Source organism: Lasiodiplodia theobromae (genome assembly GCF_012971845.1).
Source record: "Lasiodiplodia theobromae strain AM2As chromosome Unknown scaffold_9, whole genome shotgun sequence".
NCBI lineage: Eukaryota > Fungi > Ascomycota > Dothideomycetes > Botryosphaeriales > Botryosphaeriaceae > Lasiodiplodia > Lasiodiplodia theobromae.
In genome coordinates, this window is record NW_023336585.1 from 1,037,226 (window position 1) to 1,054,045 (window position 16,820).

Consider the following 16,820-nt stretch of genomic DNA (forward strand, 5'->3'; position numbering starts at 1 on the left):
GCGAGTTTGCCGTGTCGACCGGGTTTCGGGAAAGGGGTGTTTGCAGCGCAAGCGGCTGGAAGCCTTTGCAGGGATTGTTAGCAGAGGCGGGAGTTTGCGGCGGACTGAGATGGTACCTGCAGTAGCCGGGCTGGGGCGGGATTTTACGCACTGTGCCTGGCTCCGCCGCCGGGTAAGTTGGGCGAGCGAAGCGCCTGGGCGACACACAGCACCAACGGTGCGCTGTTGCCCTACAACCCCCCACCAACACCACATCGGAGCGGTTGCCGCTTGGTTCGCTGATGTGATTCGAGTGAGGTGAGGGCTTTTCAGAGGCATGTAATTGCGTCTCCACGTGGAGTGACTACCATGGTCACTTGAACCGCTCTGCATAACTGCAGTGCTCTTTCCTTTCTTGTCTGCCGCAACCGTTCCCTCGCTCCTTCCGCCGTTCGTCAACGACCCAGGCACCTTCCCGGACGTTGCTGTCACTCCTTGCGAATCTAGACCTTTCTTTGAAACAACATCCCGCTGCAAGCAGCGCACACACAGCGACCGGCTCTAGTTGTTCTTCCTTTTTTGCCTTCACGACCTTCAACTTCCCCGAGCGCTTCCTCACTCGCGACACATCCCACCATGCATCCAACCCGCCTTCTCCTCTCTGCTGGCATGCTGGCCTGCGCCGGCACTGCTTTGGCGCAGCTCAACTTTGAGACCGATGCCACGCTACACGACTACCCTTCTCTGGCCGACGGCCGCGGCAAGTACAACCCTCCGTGGTGCGAAGTGGGCTATGACAGCCTCGACCTCAACAGCATCACTTCCTACTGTGCCATTGACAAGTCCACGTGTGGCGCCTGCCTCAACGTCTGCGGCTCCAAGGGCTGCAAGTACCTCCTCGCTATCGACCAGTGCAGCCGCTCTGACGGCCTGCTCGACATGAGCACGGGTGCTGGCCAGGAGGTTGGCGGCGCTACTACCGGCCACCTCCAGGTGAAGGTCACCCAGGTCGATGCCTCCAAGTGCAAGCACATCTGGTACGTAGCCTCACTTCATTTCACCTCGCTGGCCTCTCGCTGACACCGGCACTAGGAATGGCCAGATGTACTTCTCCTGGGCGGCGCCCAATGGCGGCTTGGCTACCTTGAAGTCCGTGATCGATAGTGAGCCCAAGACTGCCAACCGTGTGGTCGACTACACTGCTGCTCCTATCTCTACTTCTAGCCAGTCTCCCTTGACGCTTGTATCTTCGACGTCTTCTGCTAAAGCATCTTCTATTGAATCGCCCTCCACCGAGGCACTCTCCACTGAGGTGTCCTCTACTGCGGCAAGGCCTGTCTCCGAAAACTCGGTTACTACGGAGACCAAGGCCGCCTCAGAGTCCTCTAGTTCCACTGAAACTAAGGCTTCTCGTTTGGGCGCTGCTCACGCTCAACCACAGTTCACCTCTAAGTACTCCAGTCCCACTGAAACCAAAGTTTCTTCAGTGGACTCTGCACCTGCTAAACCTGCGGTCACCTCTGAGTATTCCAGCCCTGCTGAGACCGAGTCCCCCTCGACGTATGCAATCCCTGCCAACACTGCTTCTTCGCCGTCTGTCAAGAACTCTCCATCTTCCTCTACTCCGAAGCAGTCTGAGATCGTGCCCGCCTTTACGTCGCCCACCCCCGCTACGACCGCGTCCTCGTCACCCGCAGAGGACTCTCCGTCTTATACTGTTCCGCAGCAGTCTAAGACAGTCAACCCGGACGCTGCAATGACCAGTGAGCCACGGTCAGTGCCTACTACGACTTCATTCAGTTCGTCTGCGCCTTTTAGCGACTCTTCAGTTATTGCTGCTGCTTCACTTTCTGCGCCTGGTAGCATTCCGACAAACGACGACAGCGACACTAAGACGGATCTAGGCCCGGACCCCAATGGAGCTGGTGGCCGTATAATGATTGGAAATCAGGAGTCGGGTTCACGTACCGTTACTTCGTTGGATGGTGAATCCGAAGAGTGCGTCACGATCACGTCCACAGTCCCTGGCTCTATCATTCATTATACCGTCACCATTGGACGTGGCAGCCAGAAAACTATCAACCAGTCCCCATCTTCAACTACTCAGGGTGTCTTTGCCGAAAACGCTGCCAGTGACTCAACAAGGAAAGCGACGACTCTCGTCCGCTCCACCTCAACCATTTGGTATACACAGACCACCATCTCTACTGGTTGCCTATCTGGCGGTACAGAGTGCCCTGAGTCCCTTCGTACCACGTGTACAAGCACCATGCTCAGTGCCGTGAGGACATACATGGCCGTCCCTGTATACGCTACACCTTCTCAAGGCGGCCCTGACAACATCAACGGCATGCATGCGGTTGAGCCCCCCAACGCTGAAGTGTCTGCGGGTGCCCACGCGGCCGGTGTCAAGGAGAGGAGTGAAATTTCGGCACCCGCTCCCCACGCAAAGAGGTCCGCTGCGCCGGCCCCTGCTGGAAGCCACATCTGGGAGGCTATCATGGCGCTGAGTGGCCTTATTGCTCTGGCTGTTTTAGCCCTATGAGCACAATCACAGTCTTATGAGCTGTGAATAACAAAAAAGAACGAGGGTTATGACTTCATGACAGAAAGACGCCAGATGGAAACTGGCGTTAACCTTTTTTTTTTTCTTTTTTCATGTCAATCATTGGTACATCACCTTTTCCTGCTAGTACAGGACTCAGCACAAAGACCTTTGCTTTTTTTTCTTTTTTGCTCTTCTCGATGCCGAACAGAGATCCAATGCTAGATAGCTGGCTGGTCCCTTTTCACTTCTTTCTAAGCTCAGAACATCTTTGCTTTTCCTCAGAAGACTGGCGATCGGCTGAGAATTCAAAGGCTTTATCAATTAAACGGGTACATAGATTCAAAATTTCGGCTGCCCTCTATTTCTTTTTTTTTCTGTGTGTGCACGTGGGGTAGCGAGAAGCAACAGAGCTGTTTAAGATGGTACCCGAACTGAGATCGCGCCATTCAACAATCCACACTTTGCGGCTATTTTGTCACTTGCTCCGAATGCAGTGGTGGTTGTTACGCGTGTGCGGTATTAATTCTGCTCCAACGTTCTTTCCCTTTGTTTCTCGGAAAGAATCGGGAGACGACCTAACTTCACTGGGACCGTGGGGGTTGCGAATAATAGTCTAGAGACATGTGGTACGTAAGGCTGGTATGATTGTAGTAACGCGGGACGTCATGATGATAGCGGCCACGAGAAATTACTGCTATCGCAAATGTGGTTCACGGTCAATGGTACCAGCCAGGGGACCCACCTTCCTTGACCGTTTTTGTGTCTGTTTGACCGTCGGCCTCGATTTATTTCTTTGTTCCGCTCAACAAGGTTCCTGATGATTGCGGTTGAGCTGATGGTGGAATGATGAAATGATGAATGGCGGGTAGGTTATTGATAGCTAAACGTTATACGCGGTGTATGCAGCCTTTTTAGACAGTGTTTAGCGTACCGGTGGATGGTTGTGATAACGGTATCAACAAACCCCGGTCCTCATCAGATACCTGCTTTGCTTACGCGCTGAGAAGAGAAACGAGGAGGGTCAGCACTCGGAGATCTCGGTGTCTTGGACTGTATAAACCGTTTTAGTTCTTTCTGTTGTTAGGTGCTGATCAGACTGTCTGAGTAGATGAGTCAGCTCTGTCACTTAAACTCCGTCTCTGCAGAAGCGGCCCTGAAGGTACGTTCAGGCAGTGGTTGTGAGTACGATTTGTGCACGTACGCATACCTTGCTGTTGTTTTCTCATTTCTTTCTTTTGTGAAGAAAAAAGGGTTAAGATGTTTGCCATGAAATTTCCCTTGGCGATTCTGTGCATCTCAGCTTTGAATTAGTAGGGTGTAGGAGCGTATGGTTGGTTTTGGTCATGGAGTGTTCTGTGCAAATACGCCGCTCATGATGGATAAATACAGATTCGGTGTCGGGGAGGAGAGCATGTAAATTTGCGCAATTTAAAGATTGCATTACCACTCTATCTCCCCTTCATGGAGTACGGGGTGGGCTGTAACTGGTACTGCCTCTGCTGTGAAACTCGGGCAGCGGCTTTTCCTGCGGCTGGTTTCCATTGTTCATGGTTGTAGTAAGATCAATAGCGCGAATGGGACTGTGAACACTAGGGCACTCCATGATAAGTCAATCGGTGGGAGCATATATCCTCTACAGCGGATGCGGTCATTATAATCTTTATTTCTATTGCATCTGGCAGACGCTGTTGTCCCTTTGTTGTACCTACAGGGGGCACAAACGGACCGTTCGGTCTGGCTGACCGACCACCTGCATTCCTGTCTGACTAATAGCGTGAGAGAAATCATTACAACCTTTATTCTCGGTTCGGCATGTTCTGGAGAAGAATCCACTGGGGAGTGATGCCAGCACCTAGTACTTCTGTACATCATAGCGTGCATATGATCCGATGGAACTTCAGGCACTTACCACGGTTTCTTGTAGAAAGTAGAGGACATTATCCCCGGTAGTTGGTTCAGTCCGTGTGGAGAACGGCGTTACCTTCTGCTTCATGGTTCCTTCTTTAGCATATCAGGTAATATACCCAAAAGCTTGCTGCATGTTACTAATCATCGATATTGACAATGATGGGCTATTCCTTGATTCGGGTACATTGTCCTTTCCAATGAACGCACTTTACTTCCCGACTAAGAGATGTATGACGGTACAGTTACAATCACTCAGTGCTTCTTCAAATTCTCCCCACCTTTCTTACCAACGAAATTAGCAAAGAGCCGTAGTGTGCTCGAACTTAGTAGATATACGGCAACAGTTGATACCGCGTCCGGGACTTGAATTTCAACCAATCCTCGCCGTACTACGCGCATTGTTAGTGAGAATGACAGCAGAATCAAGAACAGCGATGTTGATGAGAATTACACCACTTACCCTTCCCGAACAGTACTGATCCATGACCGGGATTGCCCTCGTGGCGAAATCCCAGAGATAAAAGATGCCAAAAAAGGCACCCATGGCCCAGCCACCGCCAGTCATGGCGAAGCCGGCGCGCCAGAGGGAGTAGCCACCGTAGTTGATGTGGCGGGCCAGGCTCCACAGGCCGCCCGTGTACGGCTTGCCCGCATTGGCGGGATCGGCTTTGAAGCGGGCGCGCTGCACTTCAGAGATCCACTCGATGGCAATGCCGACGACATAGAGAACGACACCGGCGATAGCTGAGGGGGCAAGGCTACTTTCACTGATGTCGTGGGGTGGGGCAGCGGTAGTCAGCACGGCAGAGCAGAAGGCGAGCGTGTTGATGCTGTTAACGACGGTGTTGAAGATGCCGACTGTGAGGGCTGCTCGCACGGGGAACTCCTCGCGCGAGAGGCGTGTCAGCCAATGGATCTGCTTGATGGCGGAGCCGGCAGCCATAGAGAGCAGGGCCAGCCGTGGCGCGCTCAGGTTAAGCGCGTCGATGAGGTGGACGCCGGTGCGCAACGGCGCGAGGGGTAGCGGGCGGGCGCCGAGACCGACGGCATCGAGGAGATTGGAGCCTACGCCGTGGGCGAGAATGCCATATTGGAGGAGGGGGTCTAGTGCGCGGATGCCGACAAAGAGCGCGGTGCCGCCCGGAGTAGACTTGTAGGAGCCTCGTTGGATGAGATCCAAGTCACGGTCCTTGAAGAAGGAGGTGAACCACGACATGATTGCGATCGACAACCGCGGCGAGGTTGGTGTTGGTGGAGATGCAAGCGGCAGTCCTCAATAGCGAAAGCGGGGTGGGCGTACCCTCTATTTAAAGGCCGCTGCCTGTTGCGGCAAGGCGGCAGCTGAAGTCCGAATCCTTCCCGTCATCATCCTTCATCATGCTGCCATCACCCACCGTTGTGGCATTATTCCACGAGGTGTGCAGCTCGCCAGTCTTGGCATTGACAGCAATGGGTTGTGTGTTAGTAAGTGATGCAGAGGAAAACAGATCAGGATGTCCAGTGAGACGGATCAGGTGATGGGTGTCGTTGACAGCAAGTACGGAACGCCTAATCAAACCGGGCATGCACGGCGACGAATGTCTCACGCAGGTTCGAGACCGGAAATAACGAAGTGGCAGAATGTGTCGGGAAGGTGGTACAGGAATCGACGCCAGTTCTCAGTCCGAGCGTCAAAGCACATGACCACGCGCTTCTTGCCCGGCAGAGACGACGCGTCTTTTCTCTGCCCCACCCTCTCACCCTTCGCGTCCATCTGTGTCACCACCACAACGCACGTCACCTCCAATGCCTGAGGCCTGCGCTGCACAGGTCGATGTGACGGCCATAACGCCTTTTCTTTCTCCTTTGGCATGATACCCACCTAGCACTTTAATTATCCCATTTCTTTGTTTACCATTTCCTTGGGCCTTTTTCTTTCTTGGATACCCATTGCTCTTTGCCACCTACCTCAAAATGCCTTTCCGGTTCACTTGGATATGCGATTTACTCCAGGCTATCGAGGACATCGAATGCCGTGACCCGCCCCACCTTCCCGACCGCAAGCGCACCCTCCTGCGTACCACCATTGAACGCTGGTTCCGACAGCATCGGAAGAACATTGACCAAGCCGAAACTGATGGCGCCGCCCTCCTCTCAACCTTGTTCCCACAGGCGCGTACCGATCGCGTCTACAGCATCAAGGCCCCCAGGCTGGAGAAGCTGGTGGCACGCTGTCTTAACTACAGGACAGAGAAGATAAGAGAGCTGGGCGCCTGGAAGCAGCCGGGCCGAGGAGACCTTGGCGCATGCCTGGAAAGGATCGAGAAAATCCACGATAGCGAGCCATTGCCCAGAGGCGATGCCTTGACTGTCGAGGAAGTCGATCGTGGCCTTCACGACATTGCCTCACAAGTTCGCTTCTCCAGCCCAGCAGTGCAAAAGCACGTTTCGGCAGACCTACCCCAGCAAATCCTCACCCACATCCTATTACGCATCCATTCACGAGACAAGAAGTGGTTCATCCGCTTATTCCTCAAGGACTATGGCCGTGTGGTTTTAGATGAGCAGCTTGTGCTTGGGGAATTCCATTTCTTGCTCCCGCCGCTGCTGAAGTTCCAGAACGACTTTGCCGCCGCCATGATGCTACTCAGAGGGCCGCTGGCCCGTTACCACGCCAAGCCGGACCCCTTATCCCAGAAGCTCATGCTCGAACAAGCAGCCCTGCACCTTAGACCAAAGGTTGGTGTCAAAATCGGCAGACCCACGTGGTACAAGGCCCGATCGATGCAAAATTGCCTGCAAATGGTTGGCGATGCCACTTGGGTCATCGAGCGAAAGTATGATGGAGAGTTTTGCGAGATCCACGTCGACCTGACCAAGAAAGATCGCATCCAGATCTTTTCCAAAAATGGCAAAGATGCCACTAGGGACCGGAAAGACCTCCTTCCCGCAATCAAAGAAAGCCTGAGAATAGACACTGCCGACTGCCGGTTTGATTCTAAATGCATCCTCCTGGGCGAAATGGTTGTGTTCAACCAAGTCGAAAACAAAGTCATGGATTTTGACAAGATCAGAAAGCATGTCTCAAGGTCGGGCTCTTTTCTTGGGACCGACAAGGACTCCCAGCCGCATCCATACGAGAACCTCATGATTTTCTACTTTGACATACTTCTCGTGGATGACGAGATAACAATGACTTTGCCGCACTCAAGGAGACGAAAACGGCTTTCTGAAATCATCACTAAGATTGATGGCAGAGCAAAGACGGTGGAGTGGAAACCTCTGGACTTCTCGGAGCCTGCAGCTAGGAAAAGCATGTTTCATCAATTCTGCGCCGCTTTGCTTGACCGGTGCGAAGGTCTAATCTTGAAGCCGAATGGTCCCTTCTTTCCGCTTGCCAGGGACGAGACCGGTAGTTGGTGCAGGGGTTTCATCAAGCTCAAGAAGGACTACATGACTGATATGGGTGGCTCCAAAGACCAAGCAGACTTTGCGATTGTAGCAGCCAGCTATGATGTGCACGAAGCACAGAAGTGTCGACAGCGCAACCTGAAGTGGACAAATTTTTACCTGGGATGTCTAGTTGATGACGATTGTTCGTACCAGGCAAGACCCAGATTCAGGATCGTGGCAATCATCAAAGCAACGCACTGCATCCCTGCAAAGGAGCTTGACTATCTCAACCAGGTTGGTCAATTTCACTGCAGGGACTTCGATAATGATGAAGCGATCGAGCACTTTGCCATTCAGTTCGGCAAAAATCCCCTTCCGTCCGTTGTATTCACGGAGCCACTGGTCGTCGAGGTCCTTGGAAGTGGTTTTGAGAAACCGCCGAACGAAGGCTTCCACATGCTACGGCATCCGCGCATTCTCAAGACCCACACGGACCGTTCATGGGAAGATTGTGTCACTATGCAAGGGCTTGCCCAAATGGCTCGTGAAGCAAGAGAGGCCCCTTCGGACGGCGAGTCGAAAGATATCAGACAAAAGGTTCAATATTGTATGGCAAAGATAAGCAGATCGCGTGAGCGGAATAGTCTCAACTCGAGGCAGACAGCCACAACACCTCGGTCAGGGGGCTCTTATACCACCCCACTAGCGACCCTCAAAAGCGTTGGTCGTACTTACAGCCCTAGCACTCCAAGCCTTGCAACAGTCTTCAAGCAGTCACAGGGACTGCAACCTTCTGCGTCAAGCACGGCATCTGTGAACAAGCACATCGTCCGGCAGCCACTACCCTCCATATCGCCACCAAGGAGAAGACTTACTGCCCCAGATAAGGTTTCCACTGAAGTGCCAAGCCTAGGATCCAGGACGAGGCCGCGAACATGTGCGGACATCAGCAAATCTCCGTCTCAAGATAGCGAAAACACTCTGCGTCCGAGACAGCTGCAACCACATCTGCTCAGACCCCCTATCGAGGAGTCACCTGCGAGGGTCTTGACGGAGAGATCTGATTGCAATAAAGATATTATTGTAGATGAAGATATACCTGAACAAATGTCATTCTACGAAGAGCGAGAAGCAAGGAGCTTACATCAACAGACCAGTGGATTGAGGAAGCAACGCATGAAGGAGAATATCTTCGACGGACACAAACCCTCACAAGAAGATACACAGCCGCACGAATATCCTCACAGTGTTCATTCCAGCTCCGTCTTTGCACGTCCTCGCAGTACAGCCTTTCTGAAGGGTGCAATGACCAAGATATCTCCACAGCAGCGGAAAGATGCCGAAGACATTATTGCAAGACAACGCGCCCTGAGGATGACTTTTTCCACTGAGAGTACCACCGAGCCTGAAGAATTCCTTTCGCGGTCGCGCTCTGCCGATGCTTCAGCATTCAGGCTTCCGCCAAACCCTATGCCAACACCCCCGAAGTCCTCGCCAAATGAGCCGATGCATGAAGAAAAGGCCCTGGCTATAGCCTCATCACGACTGCCTGCAAGTCCACCATCTTCGTCGCCCTTGCATACTCCGACTGTAATTACACGCAGCAAAGAAAACATCCCACTACAACCCAAAGCAAGAGCGATCGACAAAGAGGCCACGAAAGGCTCACACGTTCTCACAGCAAGTCCTGGGAGAGCACTGAAACGCCCCGCCACCGGCTCCGTCGATGACTTCGCCATCGACGCCATCCCGCGCAAGATTCCCAAGTGGTTCTCCGCTGTCTACGGCCGCCCACACCTGCCCACACTAATTTCGACCAACAAAGAAAACAACGGCAGCAGCGACAGCGGCACCATTACGACTCCTATCTCCGCCAACCATTACCAGTCTTCCGCCTCCGGCTGTACTTCCGCCCTCACGACAATCACCGTACAACCTCCCGCCCCCTCCACACTCCTCCCCATACCCTACAACCTCACCCAAACCGTGATCTACCTCGCGCCCTCTCTCCGACTGCCGGGACATCCGCTCCACCAAACCCTGACAACGTACTTCGCCCCCCACGCCCCCCTCGTCATTGACGATATCGAGCACTGGCGCCGCGGCGATGTCGATGACGACGGTGTGCCGAAGCGGTATGATACTCAGGGCAGCACGGTCGGCGAGAGTCAGGCGTATGCGGGGTATGACAAGGTCGTTCTGGTCGAACCAGCGAGGGGAAAGGAGTGCGCCGAGACCAAGAGGATGGTGGAAGGGGTTATTGGCGCCTCGGGTGGAACTGAGGTGGTGGGGATGTTTGATTGGAGGGTTTTGGAGGACCTGGCGGTGGGCGTCGAAGGGGAGAAAGGAGATTGCGGTAGCGGAAAGCGGGACGATGAGTGGGAGAGGGAGGTTTGGAGGGAGAGATTTGTCGGGGTTTGTGGGGTTGAGGTGAGCGAGGATTAGGACTCGAGGTGAGGGTAGACTTAACTCTATTTCGGTTGCATACTTACCTCTTCACATACATACCTCTTCACGAAGTAGAATTATTGACATATCCTTCTTAATTGAGCAAGAGGGTCACGGACTTCTATATTGAATTTGCGGTAATCAAAAGCTGTGTGCCATTCATTCTCGATCGTTCTCGTCGGCAGACTTTGGGGGAATCCCTTTCCTAACTAGTGGGCTACCATGAAATCTGGTACCAAGGTATATCTCATCTCCCAAACACGAAACTCCTCGCAAAATGCAGAATATTCAATCGATCAATCCTCCAATTCTTTAACACCACCAATATTTGAAAGAATGGAAGAAAGGAAGAAAAATGAAAGGGGGTGTATGATAAAAAAGATGTGGACGTCTAATCAAAGTCCTACCAAAATGCCAATGCAGGAAATAAAAAATAAAAAAGCGAAGTACATACTTCACGCTCACGCCTTCGGCTTCTTCCTAACCAAGTTGCTGCTCAAGACATTCACCGGCTCAGCAACCGTAGCAGCTGCTTCCGCCGGCCCGACATTTTCAACAGCGGGAGAGGCAATACCATCACCATCCGTTTTCGGCTTCTTCCTGACTAGCCCCGCAGACAGCACATTGACACCACCCGCCGCCGCCGCGGCGGCCTTATCATCCGGCGACGGTTGCTGCTGTTGCTGCTGCTGCACTGCGTCCGCATCGGTCCCCCCGCCTTTCCGTTTCTTCCGCACCATCGACGTGTTCAGCGTGTTTATCGTCTGCGCCCCATTATTGCCAACACCGCTTCCGTGCTCCGCGGCACCCGCAGAGATTGCAGCAACGGCAGCAGCGTTCCGCCCCACGACGACCACGCCCCATCCCGTGGTTCCTCCTCTCGAGCCTAGTACAGCCACCTCCTCGATCCACCGGCGAGTGCTGACCGTCGCGATGACGCGCTCGGCAAAGTTGTGGTGGAGCAGGAGGTCGGTCGCACGTTTGTAGTCCTTCTCATCAACGACGAGCGTGCCACGTGAGTGCGCAGGCCAGACATAGTAGCGCGATGATTCAGGCACGGAGGATGAGGAAGGCGTGGCGGTAGAAGAAGCAGATGTCGCGGCCGTGTTGTCAGGGTTGGAGGTCTGGGAAGAACTAGATTTAATGCGGGGGAGGCGGGGGATGATGGGGCCGGTGAGCTTGCTGGAGCGGCGGCGAGGCGTGTGGGAGGAGTTTCGGGAGGAGGACTTCTTGTCCTTCTTTGGAGGAGTGGTCGGAGGCTGAGAGAGCATCTCGGCGAGGGAGTTTGTAATGGCCTGCGGCTGGCCGGACGGGCCCGACGCTACGGCATCAGCGTCGTCTGAAGCATCGGACGTGGTATCGACATCCGTGGGGGTGAATACGACCCAGATGAAGCCGACCAGACGCCCGGACGAGCACTCCTGCCGGAACGACATCATCTCCCAAAACTGTTCCAAGCTTCGTACGCTCCGCCACTGGCCGGTCCCACGGCTGGGGCTCGTGACGGAGGCGTTGCCCCCATCGGGCAGCTCGTCGTCCAGCTCGTCCATGTAGCGCGACTTGGGGTCGTCAGGGAAGTGCGGGATCAGGCAGCGCGGCGGCGCAGAGGGATGCCGTGAGATATCGAGCAGCGGGTGGCCGTGCTTCCAGCGCTTCTGCTCAGGCGGATCGGTGCGTACGCTGGGCGGAAAGAAGCGCAAGGTATCATTACGCTCGAAGCCAGGGATTATCAAGTGTCCTTGGGCGGTAGTCTGTGCGACTGGGTCTGAGTGAGGCTTGCCGGACGCCTCGGGTGTGTAGGCGCGGAGCACTGGGTCCAGCACTTTACACCACCATTTTACCAGCGCTGTGTCGTCGGCGACATGTTTGTTCGTGTTCTCGATGCTCCCGGGGAAGAGATACTGATCCTGGGCGCGTGCGAAGAGCGAGACAACAAGGCGCGTGGCCGGCCGCTGACGATGCTTGACGAGCCAAGACACAAAGGTAGTGGAGATGGCGCGGATCGGCGAGGAGGTTGTGCGCGGAAGCTTAAGCAGCGATAGGTAGCCGGTGGAGTCTGCTTTGGACACGAAGATGGTTGTCAGATGCGATGTTGTATAGATTAACACTTCGATAGCAAAAACCAAGACCTCGCCGGCTGCCTTATGGTCCCTCTGCTGCTGCTCGTCATCTGGCGTGATTGACACGTTCAAGAAGTGAGACTCGCAGTAGGTGCGTTCAGAACGCGCGCCTGGCGGCGCTGAGAAGATGGCGCCGCATTTGGTTGGCGGTGTTGAAATATGATAATAAGTGAATTTGGCGCCCTGCGGCAGTGCCTCGGCCAGAAGGTCGCCCAGCGAAGCACTGCTGAGGTCCGCCATGTTGGGGTGAAAGTGGAGGAGAAAAAGAAAAAGCGAAGGGAGAGCTCCGGGAGCTGGGGTTGGAGCTGGGGGCTTTTGGCGCCGCCCAGGGTTCATGACATCGGCGAAAAACGATCGCCGAACTTTTTGACCTACAGTGCACGACGCCCGCCCGGCCTCACGCGCTCCACCCCGTCGCGGCTGCTCACCACCGGCCCTGCTGTTGCGCCTACCGTCCCAATGGCCTCGCAAACCCCTCTCAGGCCTCTGCTTGGCGCCGCCAGGTCGGCTGTCCGCCGCTCCGCCCGCTCGCCGCAGCCGTCCGCCCAAGCTGTCGCAGCATCGTCGTCCACCACCGCCATCGCACCCGTCCGTCACTATGCCGCTCCTGCGCGGCTCCATGACCCCATGCCTGCACCGGACCTGGTCGATGTACCCCGATGGAAGCAGACGCCCCGCGCAATGACGGCGCCCGTTAGACTACGTCCCATCAAGCCGGGCAACGAATGGAAGGTCAATGAGGATCCGCGCAAGCTCGACGATGCCTACACGCGTATGCTGGGCGGGCATGGGGACACGTTCTTGTCCGAGGAGATCAAGTGGCTGGCGGTGACGCACAAGAGTTTCGATCACGGAAGGCGAGGTTTCAACGACCGGCTGGCCTATCTGGGTATGCGGAGAACCCCGCGCAATGACGATCAATTGGTTAATGAGTGGTGTAGGAAAGCGTATCGTTGAGCTCCAAACATCCCTGGCACTGTTGAACATGCCTAGAGGCCCTGTAGGCGGACGCCAGGCGGATCCGTACGGCCGCGAGCCGTTTCAGCATAATTTGCTGAACGGATTTCAAAATCTTTCTTCGAGATCGAAAGACGAGTTCCTGTCCAAGACCAGGCTGGCCGGTCTGGCTAGAGAATACGGCTTCGAGTCTGTCATGCGGTGGAGACCGAAGAAGGTGAGCGCAGCGCAACTGCTCTGTGGACGTACAAATGACATCGGGACCGGCTGACTTATTTTGGATGAATCTAGGCGGACAACCTTCAAGGCTCCGGTATAGATGTCGTTCTTGCGCAGACTCTGTACGCCATCATCGGTGCGCTGGCGATGCAGAAGGGCGGTGAGGTTGCAAACAGGACAGTTAAGGACAGGATACTGATCCCTCTTGGCATCTCCAAGCGCTGAGATGTGCGGCGTTGTACCATAGAAAATGTACATTTAGTCACGGGAAAGTATGGGTTGGTTGGAAGAAAATGGAGTCATGAGCGCATCCTTGGTACTGCTTTAGAAGTATATGCAGACATTCGATTGGTTCGGCGATTACGTCTTCTGTCTTGAAGCCAAAGAAATCACTCCAATCAAGCAGGCTGCGATCTAGAATCCAGGCAGTGTCACTCCGCTGGTGCCGCAACGATACTTGGACTAGAATCCCCCTTTACTACTGAACACCGTTATGTTTAAAGTTGGCGCGAATACATTGATATAGGACGATGACCGCGTGTCGCTGGGGGTCAATGCGCATCCTTCAACACCAAGTGCAATGCTCGGCTATGCTTCAGATTTACTACTCCATCCACCGCGGTGGAGCGATCCTGAGTGGAGCTGCAATAAAATCCCCGCTCCTACCGATCACTTCCGGGCGTAGCCAAAGCTTAGCATTTCCCGGTTTCTGGGCTAGCAAGTTCGAGATTGATAGTATGATGCAAAGTGGGAATTGGAATGGTCCCGAGCGCAATTCGAGAAGCTCAGTCCAAAACGTGCTCGTCGGCGGAGTAGCCGATGGATTCCCTGTCTCCGATAGTTTCTAGAAGTCCAAATTGCTTGATTCTGAGCCCCGCACGGCATTGTCCAATGCCCTCATGAGTTCGACCCTGGAACATGTTTCAACGTGCCAGCATCGTTTCAACTTCGGTCCAATGGGATCAGCGCATCACGATGCCCGTACGTTTGACCTCAAGCCCAGCGGAGAATGACTCGATCAAGACTCACGACATCAACAGCGCACGCCACGCAAAGACGCCGGGCGCCGCATCATTTTCCGGTCTGCCGATCGCATTTGGTGGCTGCCCCTTGGCATTGCCATAGAGGTGTCTTGGTGGTGAATCAGACTAGCGATCGTTTACCATAACCCACCATGTAAGGCCCTTCGCTAAGACGAGGTCCCCTCTCATCAAACAAGGCAAGGGAAATACGGGAAGCCTCTATATTGCGATTCAGGGTGCCGTGTGCCAGCCCACCACCGGCAATTTGCAGGGCACTTTTTTTTTCTCGGTGAGCGAAGGGTCCGAACAACTCAACAGACATTGGCCGTCCCGTGGGAGGTTCAATGACCCTGGATCCGGAGTGCTATCTCGTTTACTCCTAATAGATATTCAGCGCTAGCCTCAGGCTGCCACGCCAGACGCCACCTGCAGCCACCCGAGATTCGCACCACGTACTCGTCTTGTTGAGATAGGAGAAGTCGTCTAGCCACGGCAACACGGAAAATGTAGTAGTAGCCAACCTTCCTCCTTGCACTGATAAGCGGCGTGTCCAGTCAAGCACAAAAACGGTTATCGGAGAGTAACCAGGGCCCCGGGACCGACTTGGCGCGGCCGGGGGGCGAGCACGCAAGCAAGGAGCATGATGAGCCACGATAGGGTGGCTGCCTATTTCAACTTGACATGCAGCAGAGGAGCCCGCATGGGCGCGAAGCCAGGGGACGGGCGGGCGAGGAGGACCAGAATAAGCAGCCGGTACACCACCGCCCACGCGCCGGATGTAGGTTTCAAATGAGCTTGTCCGCTGAGTCTGATCATCCTGCTCGCATGCAAACGCCCTCGGCGGCCCAATGCGTGCCGGTGGTGGTGCGCAATCTCTCGTCATCAACCTGCGGCATTGTGTCTGGCGCGGATCCGGTCCAATGGCAGCATTCTTGGGAGAGCAGTATCACACGTCGCCGACGGGCCGTCGCTGTGAGGTGAGTAACACGAGGAGGGCCCCGCCGGCCCTGTCTCAGACCTTCCGCTGTGGGCAGGAATTTGACTCGTCCGGGCTGGGAGCACACAAATGGAGGCGATCTGCGCGGGAAGGCGCAAGAAGCTTCGATGGGCGGGCCGGGCAGTCAGCATACTTACGATAGCAATTGCCTGTTGTGCAGGCCATTTTTAGCCGGCCAGCCGTTGCTAAAGTCTGACAGCAACCTGACGCGGCTCTAGTGGCGGCGAGCTTTGGGGCCGCCCAGCTCAACTCCCGTGGATGCCATTTCAGCTGCCCAGCGCTCCGTACCAGCCGCAGCGCGGCGGAGCATGATGGCGGCGGCGGCGGCGGACGCGTCCATGCGCAGCGCAAAGCTTGACCGCTTCCCACAACGCATGCTGGCCGTCGACGATCTCTTCCCCTCGCGAGCAGCGCGGCGCTCCTTGCAGCATGTGTCGGTGGCAGGCCGCCGGGCAACACAAAATTGCAGCGGGCCCGCCAGCCGAAACGGCGGCCAGGGGCGGACCGAGTGAAAAGGGACGGCGGGAGGAGCGCAGCCGGGCTGGGACCGGTGCGACCAATGGCGCAGGGCGCGACGTTTATCCAAATCTCAGCGCAGCCGTAGCGAGCGACAGCGAAGCGGTGGACATGAGGGGCGGGAAACATGGGGATTGGACACCGTTGCGGGCCCTCCTGACGATCGTGGTCTGGCGACTGATAGCAACGCAGGATCGGCGCGGGAGGCGGCCCTGCGTCGCGTTGCCTCAGGTAGACGGCCGCCGAGGGAGAGAGCAGTGGTGCCGCGGCGTCTGTAAGGCACATCGTGCAGCGCCCCCGGATGACGCGTTTGGCACAGCTGGTGCAGCCGACCCGCGGGCGCGATGCCGGCCAATGGCGGGCGGCAGTCCGGCGGTCGAAACGCGCCGCGTTAGACCTGCCCTGTGCTGCTGGGATCCAGGGCTTTTGGGCGCCTTGATACAGCGAGGGCGCTCGGCCCTGGTGCCCCCCAAGCAGCGCCAGCGTTGCTCCTCGAACGCCGCCGCTGAAGAAAAACCGCCAACGCCCCCGAACCGAATCCCTGCGCGCAAGCCTCTCCAACACCTGTCCCTTCGCTGCACAGGTTCGACTGCGGTCCGCCCAGCCCTCCGCCAGACTCCGCGCTGCCCCGATATGCTGGCCTAGAGGACCTCCGCGCTGACCGACCCCCGACCTGTCTGATATCGCGCCGACCGCCGGCTGCGTACGCTCTCTTCTCACGCAACTACGAGATC

General features: G+C 55.6%; 5 protein-coding genes across 5 annotated transcripts; 3 read left to right on the forward strand and 2 right to left on the reverse strand.

Annotated features, from left to right (window-relative positions):
- Window positions 1-615: 615 nt before the first annotated feature.
- LTHEOB_3732 (Concanavalin a-like lectin glucanase) lies at window positions 616-2,524 on the forward strand (the record flags this gene model as incomplete). The annotated part of the gene is made up of 3 exons (XM_035512688.1): window positions 616-1,016; window positions 1,072-1,752; window positions 1,843-2,524. 3 exons carry the CDS (start codon window positions 616-618, stop codon window positions 2,522-2,524), a joined length of 1,764 nt encoding a protein of 587 aa, XP_035362820.1.
- A 2,234-nt stretch (window positions 2,525-4,758) lies between these two features.
- On the reverse strand, window positions 4,759-5,651 carry LTHEOB_3733 (Membrane protein; the record flags this gene model as incomplete). Its single annotated transcript, XM_035512689.1, has 2 exons — window positions 4,759-4,824; window positions 4,896-5,651. 2 exons carry the CDS (start codon window positions 5,649-5,651, stop codon window positions 4,759-4,761), a joined length of 822 nt encoding a protein of 273 aa, XP_035362821.1.
- Window positions 5,652-6,388: 737 nt separating this feature from the next.
- On the forward strand, window positions 6,389-10,252 carry LTHEOB_3734 (DNA ligase ATP-dependent; the record flags this gene model as incomplete). Its single annotated transcript, XM_035512690.1, has 2 exons — window positions 6,389-8,414; window positions 9,489-10,252. The coding sequence occupies 2 exons, from the start codon at window positions 6,389-6,391 to the stop codon at window positions 10,250-10,252; spliced, it is 2,790 nt and encodes a 929-aa protein (XP_035362822.1).
- Window positions 10,253-10,716: 464 nt separating this feature from the next.
- LTHEOB_3735 (DNA damage response protein RTT109) lies at window positions 10,717-12,615 on the reverse strand (the record flags this gene model as incomplete). Its single annotated transcript, XM_035512691.1, has 1 exon — window positions 10,717-12,615. One exon carries the CDS (start codon window positions 12,613-12,615, stop codon window positions 10,717-10,719), a length of 1,899 nt encoding a protein of 632 aa, XP_035362823.1.
- A 219-nt stretch (window positions 12,616-12,834) lies between these two features.
- LTHEOB_3736 (Ribonuclease III) lies at window positions 12,835-13,776 on the forward strand (the record flags this gene model as incomplete). Its single annotated transcript, XM_035512692.1, has 3 exons — window positions 12,835-13,264; window positions 13,317-13,549; window positions 13,624-13,776. 3 exons carry the CDS (start codon window positions 12,835-12,837, stop codon window positions 13,774-13,776), a joined length of 816 nt encoding a protein of 271 aa, XP_035362824.1.
- Window positions 13,777-16,820: the final 3,044 nt, after the last annotated feature.